Source organism: Dermatophagoides pteronyssinus, unplaced genomic scaffold (assembly GCF_027571235.1).
Source record: "Dermatophagoides pteronyssinus isolate colony J.1.1.1.1 unplaced genomic scaffold, Derpt_VIB-CSIC_2022.12 sq0001, whole genome shotgun sequence".
In the NCBI taxonomy this organism is placed as follows: Eukaryota; Metazoa; Arthropoda; class Arachnida; order Sarcoptiformes; family Pyroglyphidae; genus Dermatophagoides; species Dermatophagoides pteronyssinus.
The window spans coordinates 3,117,829-3,133,641 of record NW_027461525.1 but is presented as its reverse complement, the minus strand read 5'-3'; the positions used below and the strand labels follow the sequence as shown (position 1 = coordinate 3,133,641).

General features: G+C 30.0%; 5 protein-coding genes across 5 annotated transcripts; 3 read left to right on the top strand and 2 right to left on the bottom strand.

The window, feature by feature from the left end:
- Positions 1-148: 148 nt before the first annotated feature.
- Positions 149-3,588, bottom strand: LOC113793522 (uncharacterized). Its single transcript, XM_075822267.1, has 3 exons — positions 3,450-3,588; positions 1,274-1,440; positions 149-1,221 (listed from the first exon to the last, which is right to left on the bottom strand). Exons 2-3 carry the CDS (start codon positions 1,296-1,298, stop codon positions 254-256), a joined length of 993 nt encoding a protein of 330 aa, XP_075678382.1. The 5' UTR covers positions 1,299-1,440; positions 3,450-3,588; the 3' UTR covers positions 149-253.
- LOC113793490 (uncharacterized) lies at positions 3,559-9,939 on the top strand. Its single transcript, XM_027343534.2, has 4 exons — positions 3,559-5,453; positions 5,509-6,866; positions 6,938-8,961; positions 9,020-9,939. The coding sequence occupies exons 1-4, from the start codon at positions 5,185-5,187 to the stop codon at positions 9,761-9,763; spliced, it is 4,395 nt and encodes a 1,464-aa protein (XP_027199335.2). The 5' UTR covers positions 3,559-5,184; the 3' UTR covers positions 9,764-9,939.
- Positions 9,940-9,977: 38 nt separating this feature from the next.
- LOC113793491 (uncharacterized) lies at positions 9,978-11,589 on the bottom strand. Its single transcript, XM_027343536.2, has 3 exons — positions 11,067-11,589; positions 10,653-11,001; positions 9,978-10,577 (listed from the first exon to the last, which is right to left on the bottom strand). The coding sequence occupies exons 1-3, from the start codon at positions 11,243-11,245 to the stop codon at positions 10,026-10,028; spliced, it is 1,080 nt and encodes a 359-aa protein (XP_027199337.1). The 5' UTR covers positions 11,246-11,589; the 3' UTR covers positions 9,978-10,025.
- A 531-nt stretch (positions 11,590-12,120) lies between these two features.
- Positions 12,121-13,814, top strand: LOC113793190 (uncharacterized). Its single transcript, XM_027343177.2, has 2 exons — positions 12,121-13,003; positions 13,140-13,814. Exons 1-2 carry the CDS (start codon positions 12,327-12,329, stop codon positions 13,546-13,548), a joined length of 1,086 nt encoding a protein of 361 aa, XP_027198978.2. The 5' UTR covers positions 12,121-12,326; the 3' UTR covers positions 13,549-13,814.
- Positions 13,815-14,051: 237 nt separating this feature from the next.
- On the top strand, positions 14,052-15,773 carry LOC113793109 (uncharacterized). The gene is made up of 3 exons (XM_027343075.2): positions 14,052-14,239; positions 14,351-14,590; positions 14,650-15,773. Exons 1-3 carry the CDS (start codon positions 14,124-14,126, stop codon positions 15,635-15,637), a joined length of 1,344 nt encoding a protein of 447 aa, XP_027198876.2. The 5' UTR covers positions 14,052-14,123; the 3' UTR covers positions 15,638-15,773.
- Positions 15,774-15,813: the final 40 nt, after the last annotated feature.

Sequence of the window (15,813 nt, the reverse complement as noted above, 5' to 3'; positions counted from 1 at the left end):
ATACGTTTATTTGATTAAATCATGAAAGAAAATATCTGAATACATTGTAATTTATGAGATCGAAGGAATTCTTTCACGTTTTCAGTGAAATATTTCTTTTTCAATGAAATAAATTTATATTGAAAATGATTAAACAATGACAAAATTAAAAAAAAATTATTGCGGAAAAGCCAACTTTCTATTCGATCTATAATCACCGAGATTTTATCATAGCAAGAACACTATAGTATTTTTTTTTTGAATTTTTAATGATTTAAAAATAATGTTGAAATAAATTAATAATCATCAATAGATTCAATGTAAATTCGATAACCATCATTAAATTGGTGAAACGAGTGAAAACGAACATCCGTGCACAATCATGGCCAATTAAATCATCATTGAATTGATGATCTAATTCAATTAATCGATATTTATCTAAAAGATTAGGTTTAAGCGTTACTTTTTCACCATAATCATGAAGATAATAACGAACGATCGGTATCATTTGTCGTGAATATTGATTCAAATTAGCCAATGTTGTGAATATCATTACAGCAAAAAAAATCGTCACAGCGAATACATTCAATAAAACCAGACGAAAAAATAACTGACTTCGCCCGTCAATCAGTAAAAATAGTTCCACATCCAATGCGAATAAATAAAATCCATAAACAACGAATGACATCATTGACATTTCGTTCGAAAGATCAACAACTTCATGATTTATTTGAGTTAATTTTTGTATGAATGTTGTCATAAAATTAATATTCAATCTTTTTTTATTATTTCTCAATCGTGTGGGCTGATAACGAAGTGAAAGTTTTTTATATTCCAAACGAAACCATGAATTACTTTGATATATAAATTGAATATATCCAGAAACGAATTTAAACACTATCCATACATGATAAGTAAATGTCACATCATAAATTAATCTTCGAATAAGTAAAAAATATGATATCCGATTATTGAAAATTCGATAATAACCAAAATAAAAATCGATTAACATGAATATAAAAATAATTATCGGAAATAATGTGCTGATTATTTGAAACATGATATAGACTAAATTAGCTTGACGACAGAATGACCGCATTGACTCAACATCTTCAACTCGATAATTTCTTGTAGATTTCTTTTTTGTAAAAAAAATTCTATACTTCCGATTGGAACGCATCAACGGACGAAGCATATGTTCAGTACGTTCACCATTTGAAAATATCTTCAACCAATAAAAAGCTAAAATGAAACAAAAATTTCATTATTATGAATTTAAATTTCATGCCCATACCGATGAATGTTCCAACAGTGACCATCAAATAGATACAAAAATGAAAAGCTCGAATATTTTTGGGTTGTTCATAAATAAAATATGGTGTGAATATGCTACCATCGATAAAGTTGACGAAATCCTTGCCAGCGTAAATTACATTCGTTCCAAATCGAATCAAATCAAAACTGTAAATAATCATAATTGATATAATTGTACGAGGAAATTCACGAAGATTTCGATTTTGTTTCATAAAGATTTCATTCACTTTTTTGAATGGAACTATTTTGTATTGAATAAATAGACAGAATAATCTATCGAATGGATTCCTTGGTGATGATTGTTTCATTGTTGATTCCATCGGTTGAATTTGTTTCATTATTGTGTTACAATAAAATCGAAATACTCAAAAAAATATTCGAAAGTTGATCCAGTGATTTTTTACCTTTTAGTTTCAAATCTTTTTAACTTTTTTATAAAATTTATTTGTTTGTAAAATATATTCTTTTAAGTTTTTTCTTGATCAACTCAAAAGAATAACTTATCGAATTCAGGGTGCACCAGTTAGAAATGCTATCAACACATTTTAACCATTGTGAATGGTTCTACGAAATGGCTATCAAATCAACTAAGAATTTCGTTGTTTTCAACTGAAAAATTTTAAAAAACCTCTAACGATCAATGTTTGGATCAATACAAATGATTTACAGTAAAACTTTCCTTAAATATTAACCAGAATTGAAATCAATATCGTATGAAAATAAAAAAAATGATTAACAATAAAAAAATATGATTTTATTATTATTTTATTTTTATTATTATTGTTCCATCATTTTACGATAAACAAGGGATAGAATCAATTATGCAGTTCTTCTGTATAGTATGATTGTTAAATAAAAACATTCGATCGGAAATTCATAATAATTGACTTTCTAAGGATAATGTGATAGCATATTAATGAAAGAAAATATCATTCAAATTTCGGTTCAACAAAGTCATTTTACACAAAAATAAACATTGTGTATATTGATTACAATAAAATCAATTCGATTAATCAGTTATTCAATTTATGATAATAATCAGAAATTCAATGGCTATTAGAAAATAATCAAACACACTTACACACACACAAGACTTATTTAAAACTAGATTCGATAGACAACAAATCAATGTTATCATTGTTTAAATAAGAAAATCAAAATATTTTATACAATAATTTTATTCATCATCGAATAGTGAATTCGTTTTGATTAGAATTCAGTTCCTTGTTTGCTTTGACCCATATTGTTTTGTCACCAACAAGAATGACAGGTTTTTTTCATCTCTTCTTTACTTCATATCAAAAGTTGTTTGTACATGAATTGAACAGGGTATGAAAAGCATGCAGATGCATATATAGTTAAATGTCATGAAAACACATTGAAAATCGAATTGTATTCATTAGACAGGATATGACATTTTTGATTTATCTAATAGATTAGCCATCAAGTGGTTATCCGGTGGATGATCAAAATTTTAAAAAAACTAGAAAAAACTGCCAAATGTCATTTGTTTCTATCAATTTTATTTGGAAAAAAATGGAAAGACCAAAAGAAAAACGCTTATCAACACAAACGTAATGAACTCATATATTTTTCCTGATACTGTGAATGTCAGCATTAGTGGCCATAATTTTTGAAAGACACACTCTCAGATGCACAAGTACAGGAAGATTTTTGTGAATCTTCTTCTCTTTCTCTCTCTCTCTCAATCTTCTTTTTTAAATTATTACAATGATCAGCATCGTTAAACTTGTATGAAGTAATATTGTGAGTAGTGAATACTTAATTCCTTATGTAAGTATTTTTATAGTCAGCATCATCCTCATCAAAATCAATCAAACGAAACAAAACGAATAAAGAAAATGTAAACATTATTAAAATTTCAAGAATGAACGAACATTAACAAAAACAAAAAAAAAAAAAACAATTGCAACAACCTAACGAATTTTTAAAAAATAGTAACGACAACATTTATTATAAAATAAATCCAGCCCGATGCAAACGTGTGCCAATCGTATTTTGAAAAATGGCCATTGTATATAAACTCCATGAACATTGATTAGAATAAAAAGTATTCAATCAATCTAGAATTGAATTAATGTCTATATTCTAATCTTTGAATGGATATTGATATGTGATCAAATATAAACACCTACCCTTAAATAGTTACGAACTCATCAAACATGTGATTAAATGGGCTACAAATCATTATCATCATTGTCATCAAACAACAAACATTCTAACATCGTGTTCAAAACAAAATAAATAATGTGAAAAATAAACTACGTCTTTGTAATTACTTTATGCTGAAAATTAACCTCCATCCCACTCATTTTAACTGTTCAATTCTTCGTAAATAAGCACTGAATTACGACAACGACAAAATTTCTATCAGAAAATCATCGACAACAAACAAATGTTAAGCTCATCAAGTTTTTTTTTGTGTATGTATGATAGTGTAAATTATCTCAGATAGACAAATTTGTTGCCGTATTCATACTTGCATGATTGAATCAATCAATCAATCAATTTACCGTCAAATCATTCAAAATCATCATATCATTTCTTTTGATTTTATTGAAAATATTTGAATTCGATTGAATACAATCATAGCTAATGTTGGCGATATTTGATTTCAGCCTGATCGAATCAATTTTGATTTGTTGATTGAACTTGATCATCTACATCATCATGATCCACCAAGCTCTGTTTTACAACCATGGGTCCATATCGGTATCAACACATCAAAAAGATTTTGTCCTAATCGTTTATGTATGAAATCGATTATATCAAACAAAACTTATCTTCGTAATGGCAACCATAACATCCAAATCATCATTTACTTAGTTCAAGTGATTGGTTAGAGTCGCTGTTTATATCATTTCTTATCGAATGCTTGGATTCGGTAGTAGAAACGCGAAAGAAAAAAAATTTATTTGTTCATTCGACTGGTCGGTTGAGTTTGTTTAAACAATTTGATTTTTTGATTTTTTTTTCGAATGCCACCACCACTAGCATCATAACGGCTAAAATTGATGGATATTATGAGTTTCGTCATAGCGATAATCCTCAGTCATTGATTCCATGTTTATGATCGAAATGATGTTCCTTACAATTCATAAATCAAAATTCATAATTATGAACGGAATGAAAATCAATCAAATGATGAAATATTTCCAATTTTTGCCTAGGTATCCATGTGTCGGTGTTTCCAAGCCAACATTTATAACGACAAAAACGACAAACAGCAATATCAGCCGTTATTTTAATATTCGTAATAATAATATTCATCATCATAACGATGGTGTTGCACTAGATTTTTATTTTTTTTCTTGTGTTTAGTGTTGCCATTGGTTATCCAAACTTATAATGGTGTTGTTTTTGTATTTTTTAAGTTGAATTGTGGTGATTGCACCTTTGTTTTTTATTTAAAAAGAATTGCTAAGAACTATAAACAAAGATTTTTGTTTAGACGTGAAATCAACAAATATTCTGCATTATAAGTGCAAGGGTTTTAATCGTTTCAGATAAACATAAAATTCTTAAATCAGCTAAACTAAACTGTCATCGGTTCATTTGTTATATGTCTGTGCTTAATGCTTTCGATATCAAAAAACAATCCTCATAATATTCGATGTGATAAAAAAACAAACATCCACTAAAACTAAAAACGATATGAGGATAGGGAGAGGACCAAAGATTGTTTATTCTTCCTGGTTCTCCCCTTATGTACTTTATTTTCAAATTTAACAAATAAAATGATAACTAAAACTACAATGAAGTAAAAAAAACTAATCAAATAATTGATTTTCAATCATGAAAGATTGTTCAATTTATTAAAGTTGTAGCGATTGAAAGGATTATAATCACTGATCTATCGTGTTTTTGTGCATGTATCAAAAACTATCGGCATTAATGTGCGTCTCAATGATATATTGTCATCAACAATTCATTCCATTAATGTTTATAACAACCAATAATTCATCAATAAATTGTAACAAAATGCAGCCAGCCTTCATGCATAAATTAACCATTGCAATAGTTTTGATTATTATAATCATATTTGGTTCATGCTTATTGATGACCACTCAATTATCAACACTGCCATCCGCATCATCATCATCATCATCTGCTTCAAATAGTCGTTTATTGGCAACAAGGTTTGTATTTTTATTTATCAATGATTTCACATTTCTTAAATCTTTTGTTTTACAGATCATATGAAGAATCCATAGCAATAAAGAATTTATTGTTGAATAAATTTAATGTGAATAAACAAAACAATAGTAGCTATAATCATCAACAATACAAATTAAGTAGAAATTTTGTGTTATCATCAACAATAGTACCATCATCTCAACAAATGATAGGATCCTTACCTACACCATTAGCAACATCAACAACATCTCGTATCGATGTTTTATTCGAAAATCGTAAAACTAAATTTAAAGATCCAGAAGAAAACACAGATGAAATCGAAATTATCAATAATGATAGTAATATTGATACTAGTGAAGATTATGATGAAGATGGTGATGTTGATGATGATGATAATAACGAAGAAATCAATAAAAATGAAAATGGGGGTCTTCATAATCCGCAAAATCAACCAGCTTCAATTTCTGCATTTTCCGGAGATATTAAGAAAAAATTTTTGACATTATTGTCGAAAAAAATTCGTCGTCGGAAACAACAACGGCGACATTATCCACAAAAAAATCATCCAAAAGAAATGCTTTCTGCACTTGGGATCCATTTCGATAACCGTAGTCAATCGTCAAATGAATCAACATTTGATTGGCAATTACAACCATCATCGACACTAAAATTACAACCGCAGCTGCCAAATTCATCATTCGATCTCGATGATAATAAAAACCATGAAGACACTTTAGAGGATGAAAAAACTGATGATGCAGTCAATGACAGCAATAATCCGATCTCATTTTCTCAATTGTCATCTGCACATTCTCATTCTTCTGCCTCTTTTCCTTTATCAGCATCAAATAATTTGGATACAACAATCACGATTCCGCAAGCTACATCAACTTTAGATAAATTATCTCCAGTTGATAATCAATCATTTGACCAGATTTCATTATCAAGAGATTCCGTGAAATCATGGCAACCAGCAAAACAATCTTCAAAGATTACTTTATCTTCATTGACACAGCCATCATTAAATCTAAGTTCAAGATCACAATCGATTGCGCAATTATTCCGTGAACTATCACAAAATCATCACTTTCCACAAATAAATCACGACAACAACGAAAAAGATGCTCAACATTTAAGCGATTCAATCGACAATCATAATAATTCGGAACTTAGTCACAAAAATAAGCAACTATTATTGCTGCAAAATGATAGCTGCTCAAATCCAAACGGAATAAAGATTACTATATCAACCGATATCGAAATAACATCACCAGATTATCCAAAACGTTATCCACCAAATAAACATTGTATATGGCATATAGAATCACAAAAAGATCAATTGCTCAAAGTACAGATATTCAAATTACACATTGAACATGATGCCAATTGTCGTTTTGATTATCTCGATTTCGAAGGTAATTAAAAAAAGTTCAAGTTTAAATTTTATTCAATAAATAATGATTAAAAAATTATTTCGAATCTACAGGTGTTCATCGAGTTGATCGAAAGACTGGCAAAACATTAATAAGTACGAAGAAATTTTGTGGACAATATCCTAAAGTTCATGAATTCGAGATCGGTGCCAATCATATAACGATTGTATTTCATTCAGATTCATATAATGAATATCCAGGATTTCAAATTCGAATCATAGCACAATCACAGGATTGTACAAACGAAATGTTTGTACACAATTATTCATATATTACATCACCAAAATATCCAGATTCATATGAAGATTCAAAAAATTGTTGGACACTAGTTCGTACACGTCATAATCATCGTCTTTTGATTCAATTTGAAGATTTACATCTTGAATCGGGTACAAATTGTGAATTTGATTATGTAGAAGTTTTTGATTCCGCAAAAGCTATCCCATCCAATTCTTTGGGCAAATTTTGTACATTACCAACAAGTTCAAAATTTTTCATATATTCCACAGATAATTCATTGCTTTTTCATTTTGAATCTGATAATTTTCTTGCTCTAAGAGGCTATAAAGCAAAAATCGTTGCATTACGTAATGATGTAAATATTTCTCGCTACATGGAATGTGATTGGAATGCTGATTGGCAAAATATGACTATCTCTAGTCCGTCGTATCCTGGACCATATCCGATTGGATCTCAATGTGAAACATCGATCATGGCTCCATCAGCAAATGAACGCATAATATTGCTATTTGATTGGATCGATTTGATGGATCAAAATGACGATATTAATCACGATTATGATGACGATGGAGACTATGATCAAAAATTTGATGCATCATATAATGGTCGTTCACCACTAATTATTCGAGGACATCAACAACATCGACTTTTGAATTGTTCACAAGATCGTTTAGAAATATATGAAACATTAAACGATACCGAACCATCGACACTGTTTTGTGGTTTTCAAAGTCAACCTATACGTTATGTTTCACAGACCGATAGTATAAGGTTGGTTTTTCGCTCGATTTATTCCAACGAGAAAGATCGATCGAGAACTGAACAAACATCAAAAATGGAAACCGGTGTTTATGATGTTTTGAATCCAGGATTTCGTGCTAAATTCACCTTTATGTCTATAGATGACGATGAAAATATTCCAATCATGGATGATACGAAAAAATCATTGCACCACACAAATGAATCTACAAATGTAGATGCCGAAAGCAATGATATCATCTTAATTCATGGTCCTCAAAATGCATCGATTCGTCTAGGTTCTTCTCATATTCTATATTGTGAAGTAAAAACCCCATCAAATGGAAACGGTGAATCATCATTACCAATCATATGGTTCAAAGGTGATCGGGAAATACACGAAGGCGTATCCAGTAATGGAAGCTCATTAATGATACGAGAATTCACTCCAAAATCTGTTGGGCGATACATTTGCGTATATGGAGATAATTCAAGTGATGCTTGGCTTACTTTAAAACCAGACACAACTCGATGCTCATCATCGAATGTTTTATTTCGTGAACGACCGCGTGATCAATTCACCAGTGAAGGTGAATTTGTCATGTTACACTGTAGCGCAACGTTGACTGATTCCCAACAGGATGTGAAAATCAGTTGGCAACGTGTGCCATTAATTCATAATCATTCGGGGGATGGTCAAACAATCACCCGTACTCAGCCAGTTGTATATAATTCAAGGATAAAAAAACTTAGTCGTGGCGATTTACTTTTCGATCGAGTTCTAGTCGAAGATTCGGGCTATTATTTTTGTGTGGTCCGACTTGATCATCAATTTTTTTCAAACAGATCTAGTACGGACAACAATAAAATTACTAATCACAATGAAGATGATTGCGTATTGAAATCGGTTGCACGTGTTCAGATTAATCGACGTGTCGATGTGAGAGATTTTTGTGGTGTCATTTCAATACAACAAAACACTCAGCCAGATACGATGGAAGATGTGGGCAAAATTATCGGTGGTACGGAAGCACTGCCTGGAGAATTTCCTTGGATGGTCATGTTTTGGGATGAAAAGCGTCATGTCTTTTGCGGAGGGGTTAGTTGAGAAAACTTATCATTTTGAAAATTAAAAGGTTAATTTTATGTATTTTTAGGCACTTTTAAATGAACGATGGGTAGTGACAGCTGCACATTGTTTCACGGATATAATCGATGAATCAACAGTGTTTGTCAAGCTGGGAAAATATGATCAAACGGAAACTGAACCAATGGAAGTGGTAACGAAAATTCAACATACTATAAAACATCCACATTTTTCAAATGAAACATTTGATAATGATATTGCATTAGTAAAATTGACTACTCATGTACAATTTAACGATAATATCCGACCAATATGTTTAGCAACATCAACCGATGAAGTTCGGGAAATGAATAGCTTTTTCTTTGCTCAAGATCATCATCATCAACATCATAATAATAATAATCACGATTCTATAGATATAAACAACAATGACAATGATGATAATAGCGATGACTACAGTCGAATTATAAAGTTTGGTATTGTAGCCGGTTGGGGACGATTGAAAGAAAATGGACCATTACCACGATATCTACATAAAATAAAATTACCAATTGTTGATCGGCAAAAATGTCGACAATCTACAACATTCAAAGTAACCGAAAATATGTTCTGTGCAGGTTATGGAAAAGAAATTGTTGGTGATGCATGCAAAGGTGATAGTGGTGGACCATTAGTTGTAGAATTTCATTCTCGTTGGACATTACTCGGCATTGTTTCATGGGGTGAAGGATGTGGTCGACCACAAAAATATGGATACTATACAAAAGTGAATAATTATGATAATTGGATAAGACGTTTGACCGCCATTCATTAGAAATTTGATTTTTTTTTCATACAAATTTTTGTGTAATTTATTTTCCTTGTTTATTTTTATGATGCATTTTTGTTTCATTTTGAATCATATCTTCACACTTTTATGATATTAATCAACATCATTCATTATTTTAAATATTTGTACAAAAAGTAAAACATGTTGCATGAATTTTTAAATTTCTACTTAAAATCATTTTTTCATTAAATTTTCATGATTGAAAAAAACAAAACAAAAATTTATTTAATTAGTTTTTGAGCGTAATTCAAAAAGCATCTGAATAATCAATATTAACATTAAATGGACATATATCGGCAGAACTTTCGTATTTCAAATCAGGGTATTTTTGTTGCAATCGGCTTTCAATTTTATTACGATTATATATAGCATAATCGATTGAAAGCTGAGAATATTTAGTCGCTGTCCAATTGATCAATGTGGATTTTGAGCCAAAATTAAAGAAAGATTTCATATTTAAAAGCAATAATTTTTCTTGCAAGGTCAATGGATAATCATCGGCATTAAATTGTAAAAATGGTGCACCGAAATGCATCAACAAATTGAAGTTTAATAAAGAATCGATTTCAGACATAGCCAAGCAAATTCCACGACTCATATTAAGTCCTTCGACATATGGATGAGATTTAATATTGGGTAGCCATTGTTCAAAATAAATTTGACGACATAATTCAATTGTTTCTTCATCAGTACCATCACAAAGATTGAAACGATCTTCAATACCCAAACAATAGCCAATTACGCGCCAAAAATGAAACATCGCATGAAAGTCTTCTTTGGAAAAATTATGAAATCCTAGCTGTATTATCCATCATCATATAGATAATTATAATAAACAATCATCAATATAAAAAAATTACATTTTAAAAAATACCTTTTTAGGAAATATGGTCATAAATCCAACAAAAGAGAATTGTGCTATACACATTCCATATTGTGGGATCCATAGTCTTTGCTTTCCGTTTTCAACGAAATGACTATTTTGGTTCATTTTTTTGGCAACAGCTTCATGCATTCGTCGAACTTTTCGTAATTGTCCATAACTATTACTTTCCACATTAAATGGATCATCATTGAACCAATCATTTACGCGTATTATAGTCGAAAGATAGCGACGAAATAATTTGGACACTGTACGAGAATTACCTGTACATAATAAAGGTATTGCACCATATGGATCATGTAATACTAATAGAAGACCGTAAAATTGGCTTATACGAATGCTGAATTTATGAACACAGAAACATGAAAACAATAACATTCGTTCATTTTATAATAGAAAACTTACATAGCACCATAAGTTTTGAAAAGTTTTTGTGCATGTAAAAATGCTGATTGATCAAACCATTTAGGAGGTTCATTTGTATCGATGTCAGGTGAAATACCGCTGGTCATTTTACCTACATCGGCAATCATTAGCCTACGGGCTCGAACTCTACTTACAAGATCATTTTGATCCATATTCATACAGTTTATTGAAAGAAAATGGGATCGATATGAATGATGAATAGTTTTAAGTTCAAAAATGTAAAAAATCAATTAACAAATGCAACGAAGATCACAAGTATGAATGGCTTTTAAATTACATCGCTAACAACCAAATCATGACCAGAACATTTATTTTGTCAACAACCTTGTTTAGCATTAGTTGTTTTCATTTTTAAAAAAATTAAACATTGAATTTAAACTAACAAAAATATAGTAAAATTGTATGATGAAAATTTTAGATTAAGTACCCAAATTAATGAATGGTAATGTAAATGAAAACAGTATTCGAATATTACTTTTCAATTGATTTAGTGAGTACACATACTATCATTGATCGAATACTGTTTTTTATACTGTTTTCTCCTGAAATCGATAATAATTGTAAAAGCGAATGAAAGAGAGTATTTTAATTGTCTAACTAGCAAAATGGCTGCAACTTGTGATTTCACACGCGAAAAAAAATGTTTATTAATTTTCTACAGTCAAGGTTTGCGTCATCATCGAATAATAATCAATGATAACGCAAGCAAGTTTCCAATCAATCACATTATCATGATTTTTCCTTGTGATAATTTTGAAAAAAAATTTCTGGTTCCAATTATATTTGTCAATGAAACTTTTCCATTTAAATTATACTTCTCATTATAAGAACAAAATGATTCAATTGGAACAATCGATTTGACCTGTATAGAAATGTTTGAATGCATCTTCATTTTCCTAATATTAAATTGATGAATTCATTGTGAATATCAAATAAGGAATAAACATTAATTGATAAGAGATGTGAAATTTTTTATCTTTCAACAAAAAAAAAAAAAAAAAAACGGTTTCATTGCTGTTTCTATAGAAAAAAATTTAAATATAACTTGAATATAATCGAGAAAAATCAATGCACGCTTGCGCGCATATATCAATTCACCGACAATTTTGCGCAATGTCAAGAATTTCGAATATCTATTCAAGAACAAGTTGAAGAATAACCAAAAATTAAATTATTTTTTCATCAGTCATCTACCTGAACGATACAATTGATTCTGTCGTTAAATGTTTGTTTTTGGTTATGGAAAGAAAAATTATCTTGTTTATCATTGGTAAACTATTTAAAATTCTTTTCATCTTATTGTTGCTATTGTTGATGATTTTATGGATTGCTCTTGGTTGTGAGACTGGGAGACAAATTGATGAAGTAAATCAAAAACTTGGTCGATCTCGTGGCGATGAACGTCGATTCTTAATGCAATTAAATCAGGCTGCCGTTGTACCATTGTTTACACGTTCATCATTGCCACGAGTTTATTTGCTTACCATATTAAATTCATTAATAAATGAATTCATTGCATTAGCTTGTCTTATATCATACATATTACGAGCACGACAGATTTTTGTTATCACTGAATCATTACTGACATTAATCTGGTTTATTGAACAATATCGTCTCGACGATTTCTATCATCATATTGATTCACTTGATTGGCAAAGTTCGCGACTAAATGTAACAACACATGTCATACATTTGATTGTCATAACAATCGGATTTTTTTGTTGGTTAACTGATCAAAGCTCACATGGACATATGCGTACAATTCGAGATAATTCCTCAATAATGAACGATAATGAGAAGAACATAAGAACCGGTACTGGTGATATTAGAAGCCTGAAAAAAGATGGTAATAACAGCGCAAGAGAGGGTCATCATGAAGGAGAATCATCATTGGTGAGTGGAATTATTCAATCAAGGTTTGTTGATCTAATTTTGTTACTATTGTCAGTAAAATTATTCTGAATAGTTGAATGAGAATTTTATCCGATAAATCTTTCATTCTAAATCAATTCGTCCATCAATACGTATTGATTTTCTTAATTTCATCTATAGATTTAAAAGACATTGCGATTGGATGCGTGATCGATTTTTGTACAATAATAATAACCTAAATAAAATATGCAAGGTTAATAGAAAAAAATCAATGATATCTGAAATCTCCAATAGCATAGGCGTCCACAACAAAAATAATTATAGAAAAAATCGAAAGGAAATAAATGAAAAGGACAATACAAATTCATGGAATGGTTCAGAAAAATCACGTAAAAATATAATGACAATGCTGTTGACAATGACCAATAATTGTACTGGTAATGGTTGTTTAAAACATCAAAATCCTTGCAACTTAGAACCGGAAACATCCATTGAAAATCATCCTAAACCTGACGATTTTCAAGAGACCAATCAAAATCAAACATCGTCCATGAATGATAACGAAACCATTGTTGAAATTTCATCATAAATTCATTATAATTTTAATGAAATTCATTTTATTCCATATTTATAACGAATTTTTTCCTTATATTTGTATTTATTTATGAAACAAATGACAAGTTGTAGCTAAGAACAACAATCAAAAAAGAAAAATCAATCAATCAATTAATCGATCGTTTGCTTCAATCAATAATTGTCACGAGAATAAAGCACACAAACAAACATACACACAAATAAACTAATTTATTCAATTTTATATGTAATAATAAATATATAAATGAGACAGAATTTCTTCTTTAGTTTTTTCCCAAAAAGTATGAAATAAAATATTTTTTTTAGACAAATATATTCTGTCATGGAATATCAATAATATTTTGAAAAAAATTATTAGTTCCATTTTTATAATTAATTTCAATCATATGACTTGCATAAAATTGATATATTTAATGAAAAAAATTTCTTATTAGGTCTGAAGAAAAAAAATTCAAATTAAATCTTCTAATTCAAAAAAGATGGCGCTGCACTTATATTCGATGAGCTTTAATATCAATATTGTTTTAGCCATGATTATTATCATGATTACAACTTGACAAAAAAATTTAGATGATGAACACCGATAAACGGACACCTGAATTGAAGAAACAAAGCAATTACCATGGTCATGAGGATGATGGAAACCATAACAATAAATTATTTGGTCATAAACGTCCGGAAGAAAGGTGCGAACTATTATCAAGAGTTTTCATTTTTCTCGATTTAAGATGTTCTCGAATATATGCATGTTTTATTTAAATTATTTTATGGTTTGACCGATGGTTATGCGATGATAGCAACGATTACCTCCGTATTCACAATCAGCTTCCTACGTCTACGATGACGATACAAAGACAATGTTCCGAACGTTTGTTTCAATGGTTAGAGCAGAAACGTTTGGATCAATCGTTTACGATTCGATTACCACGATTTAAGGATATTGGCAAATTTATAACCTGTAATTATTTCTATGAAACGGTGGCTGGTTACAGTTCAGATGAACGGACACGTAGTTTTTATGATTCTTTAAAAATTGGGTAAGTGTAGGATATGTTCATTCAATGTGGATTCGTTTGAATTTATTTCCTATATGAAGCGATAAATTTGTTGCCAAAGTGATGCGCATCTATAGTCGTAATGCTGAGGTTCTATTAGTTTGGTCATATAAACGAGATATTAATGATCTAAAATTGAAAGCTAATCTACAATTGGAACCGCATCTTCGAAAGTCAAAATTGAACAGAGGCCGTAATAATGACGATGATGGCCATAACATTGAACTTTCTGAATTGATCAATGTTGAATTAATCAATTTTGACCTTCGATCTTATCACCTAGACGTTATACGTTGTGAATCAATTGAAAAATATGGACACGATAATGATTTGGATGAGATAGATGAAACAGCAATTCGTCATGGGCGATTTCGTACAATCAAACCAGATCAACAATCCTTTTTTGATTATATGATGGATCATAATGACTTGAGGAATCCATCACTAGTTAAATTACATCCATTCACTTCATTGAAAAATTTGGATCACGTAGTCACCTGTCTTGAGTACAGAAACGAGGTTAAAGCACATAAATTGCAGGCAAATGACGGGTCAGCTATAATTGCTGAAAGTAGCAAAGCTACAATTGTTCCTACAGACATTGACTTGACACCCAGAAAAAGTTCAAGTATCGTTGAACCCAAATTTTCAAAATCTTTCCCGAAAAAACGATCTCGATCATCATCTTCGACATCGACATCGAGTGATTCCAAATCATCATCTTCCTCGTCATCGCATGGCCATCACAGACGTAGAAGATATAAATCAAAAGATGACAATATAAACAACTATAATCGAAAAAATAAAAAACGACGTCGTAGCCATCATCATAAAATGAAAAAATCCCGTCATAAACGTACATCGTCAGTAATATCCAATTCTTCAAGTGAATCAGAATCGAGAAAAAGCCATAGAAATAAAAAAAGAAAGAAAAAGAAATCATCAAAAGATTCAAAACACCGTTCCAAAACTAATATCAATGACAACAGGATTGATGATAAAATATTGCAACTATTGAAATTTACTTGAGCATTTTTTTTGCTATGGAAATGAGTTTCGTACGTGATTTGTAATTATTTTGAAGAATGAAAAGAAATAAAATTACATTTTATGCATCTAAGAATAAAAACAAGATAGAGAAAATACATACCAAATTCACAGGTCAAAAATTAATAATAATTGACAAATAAAAAAAATGATAATAA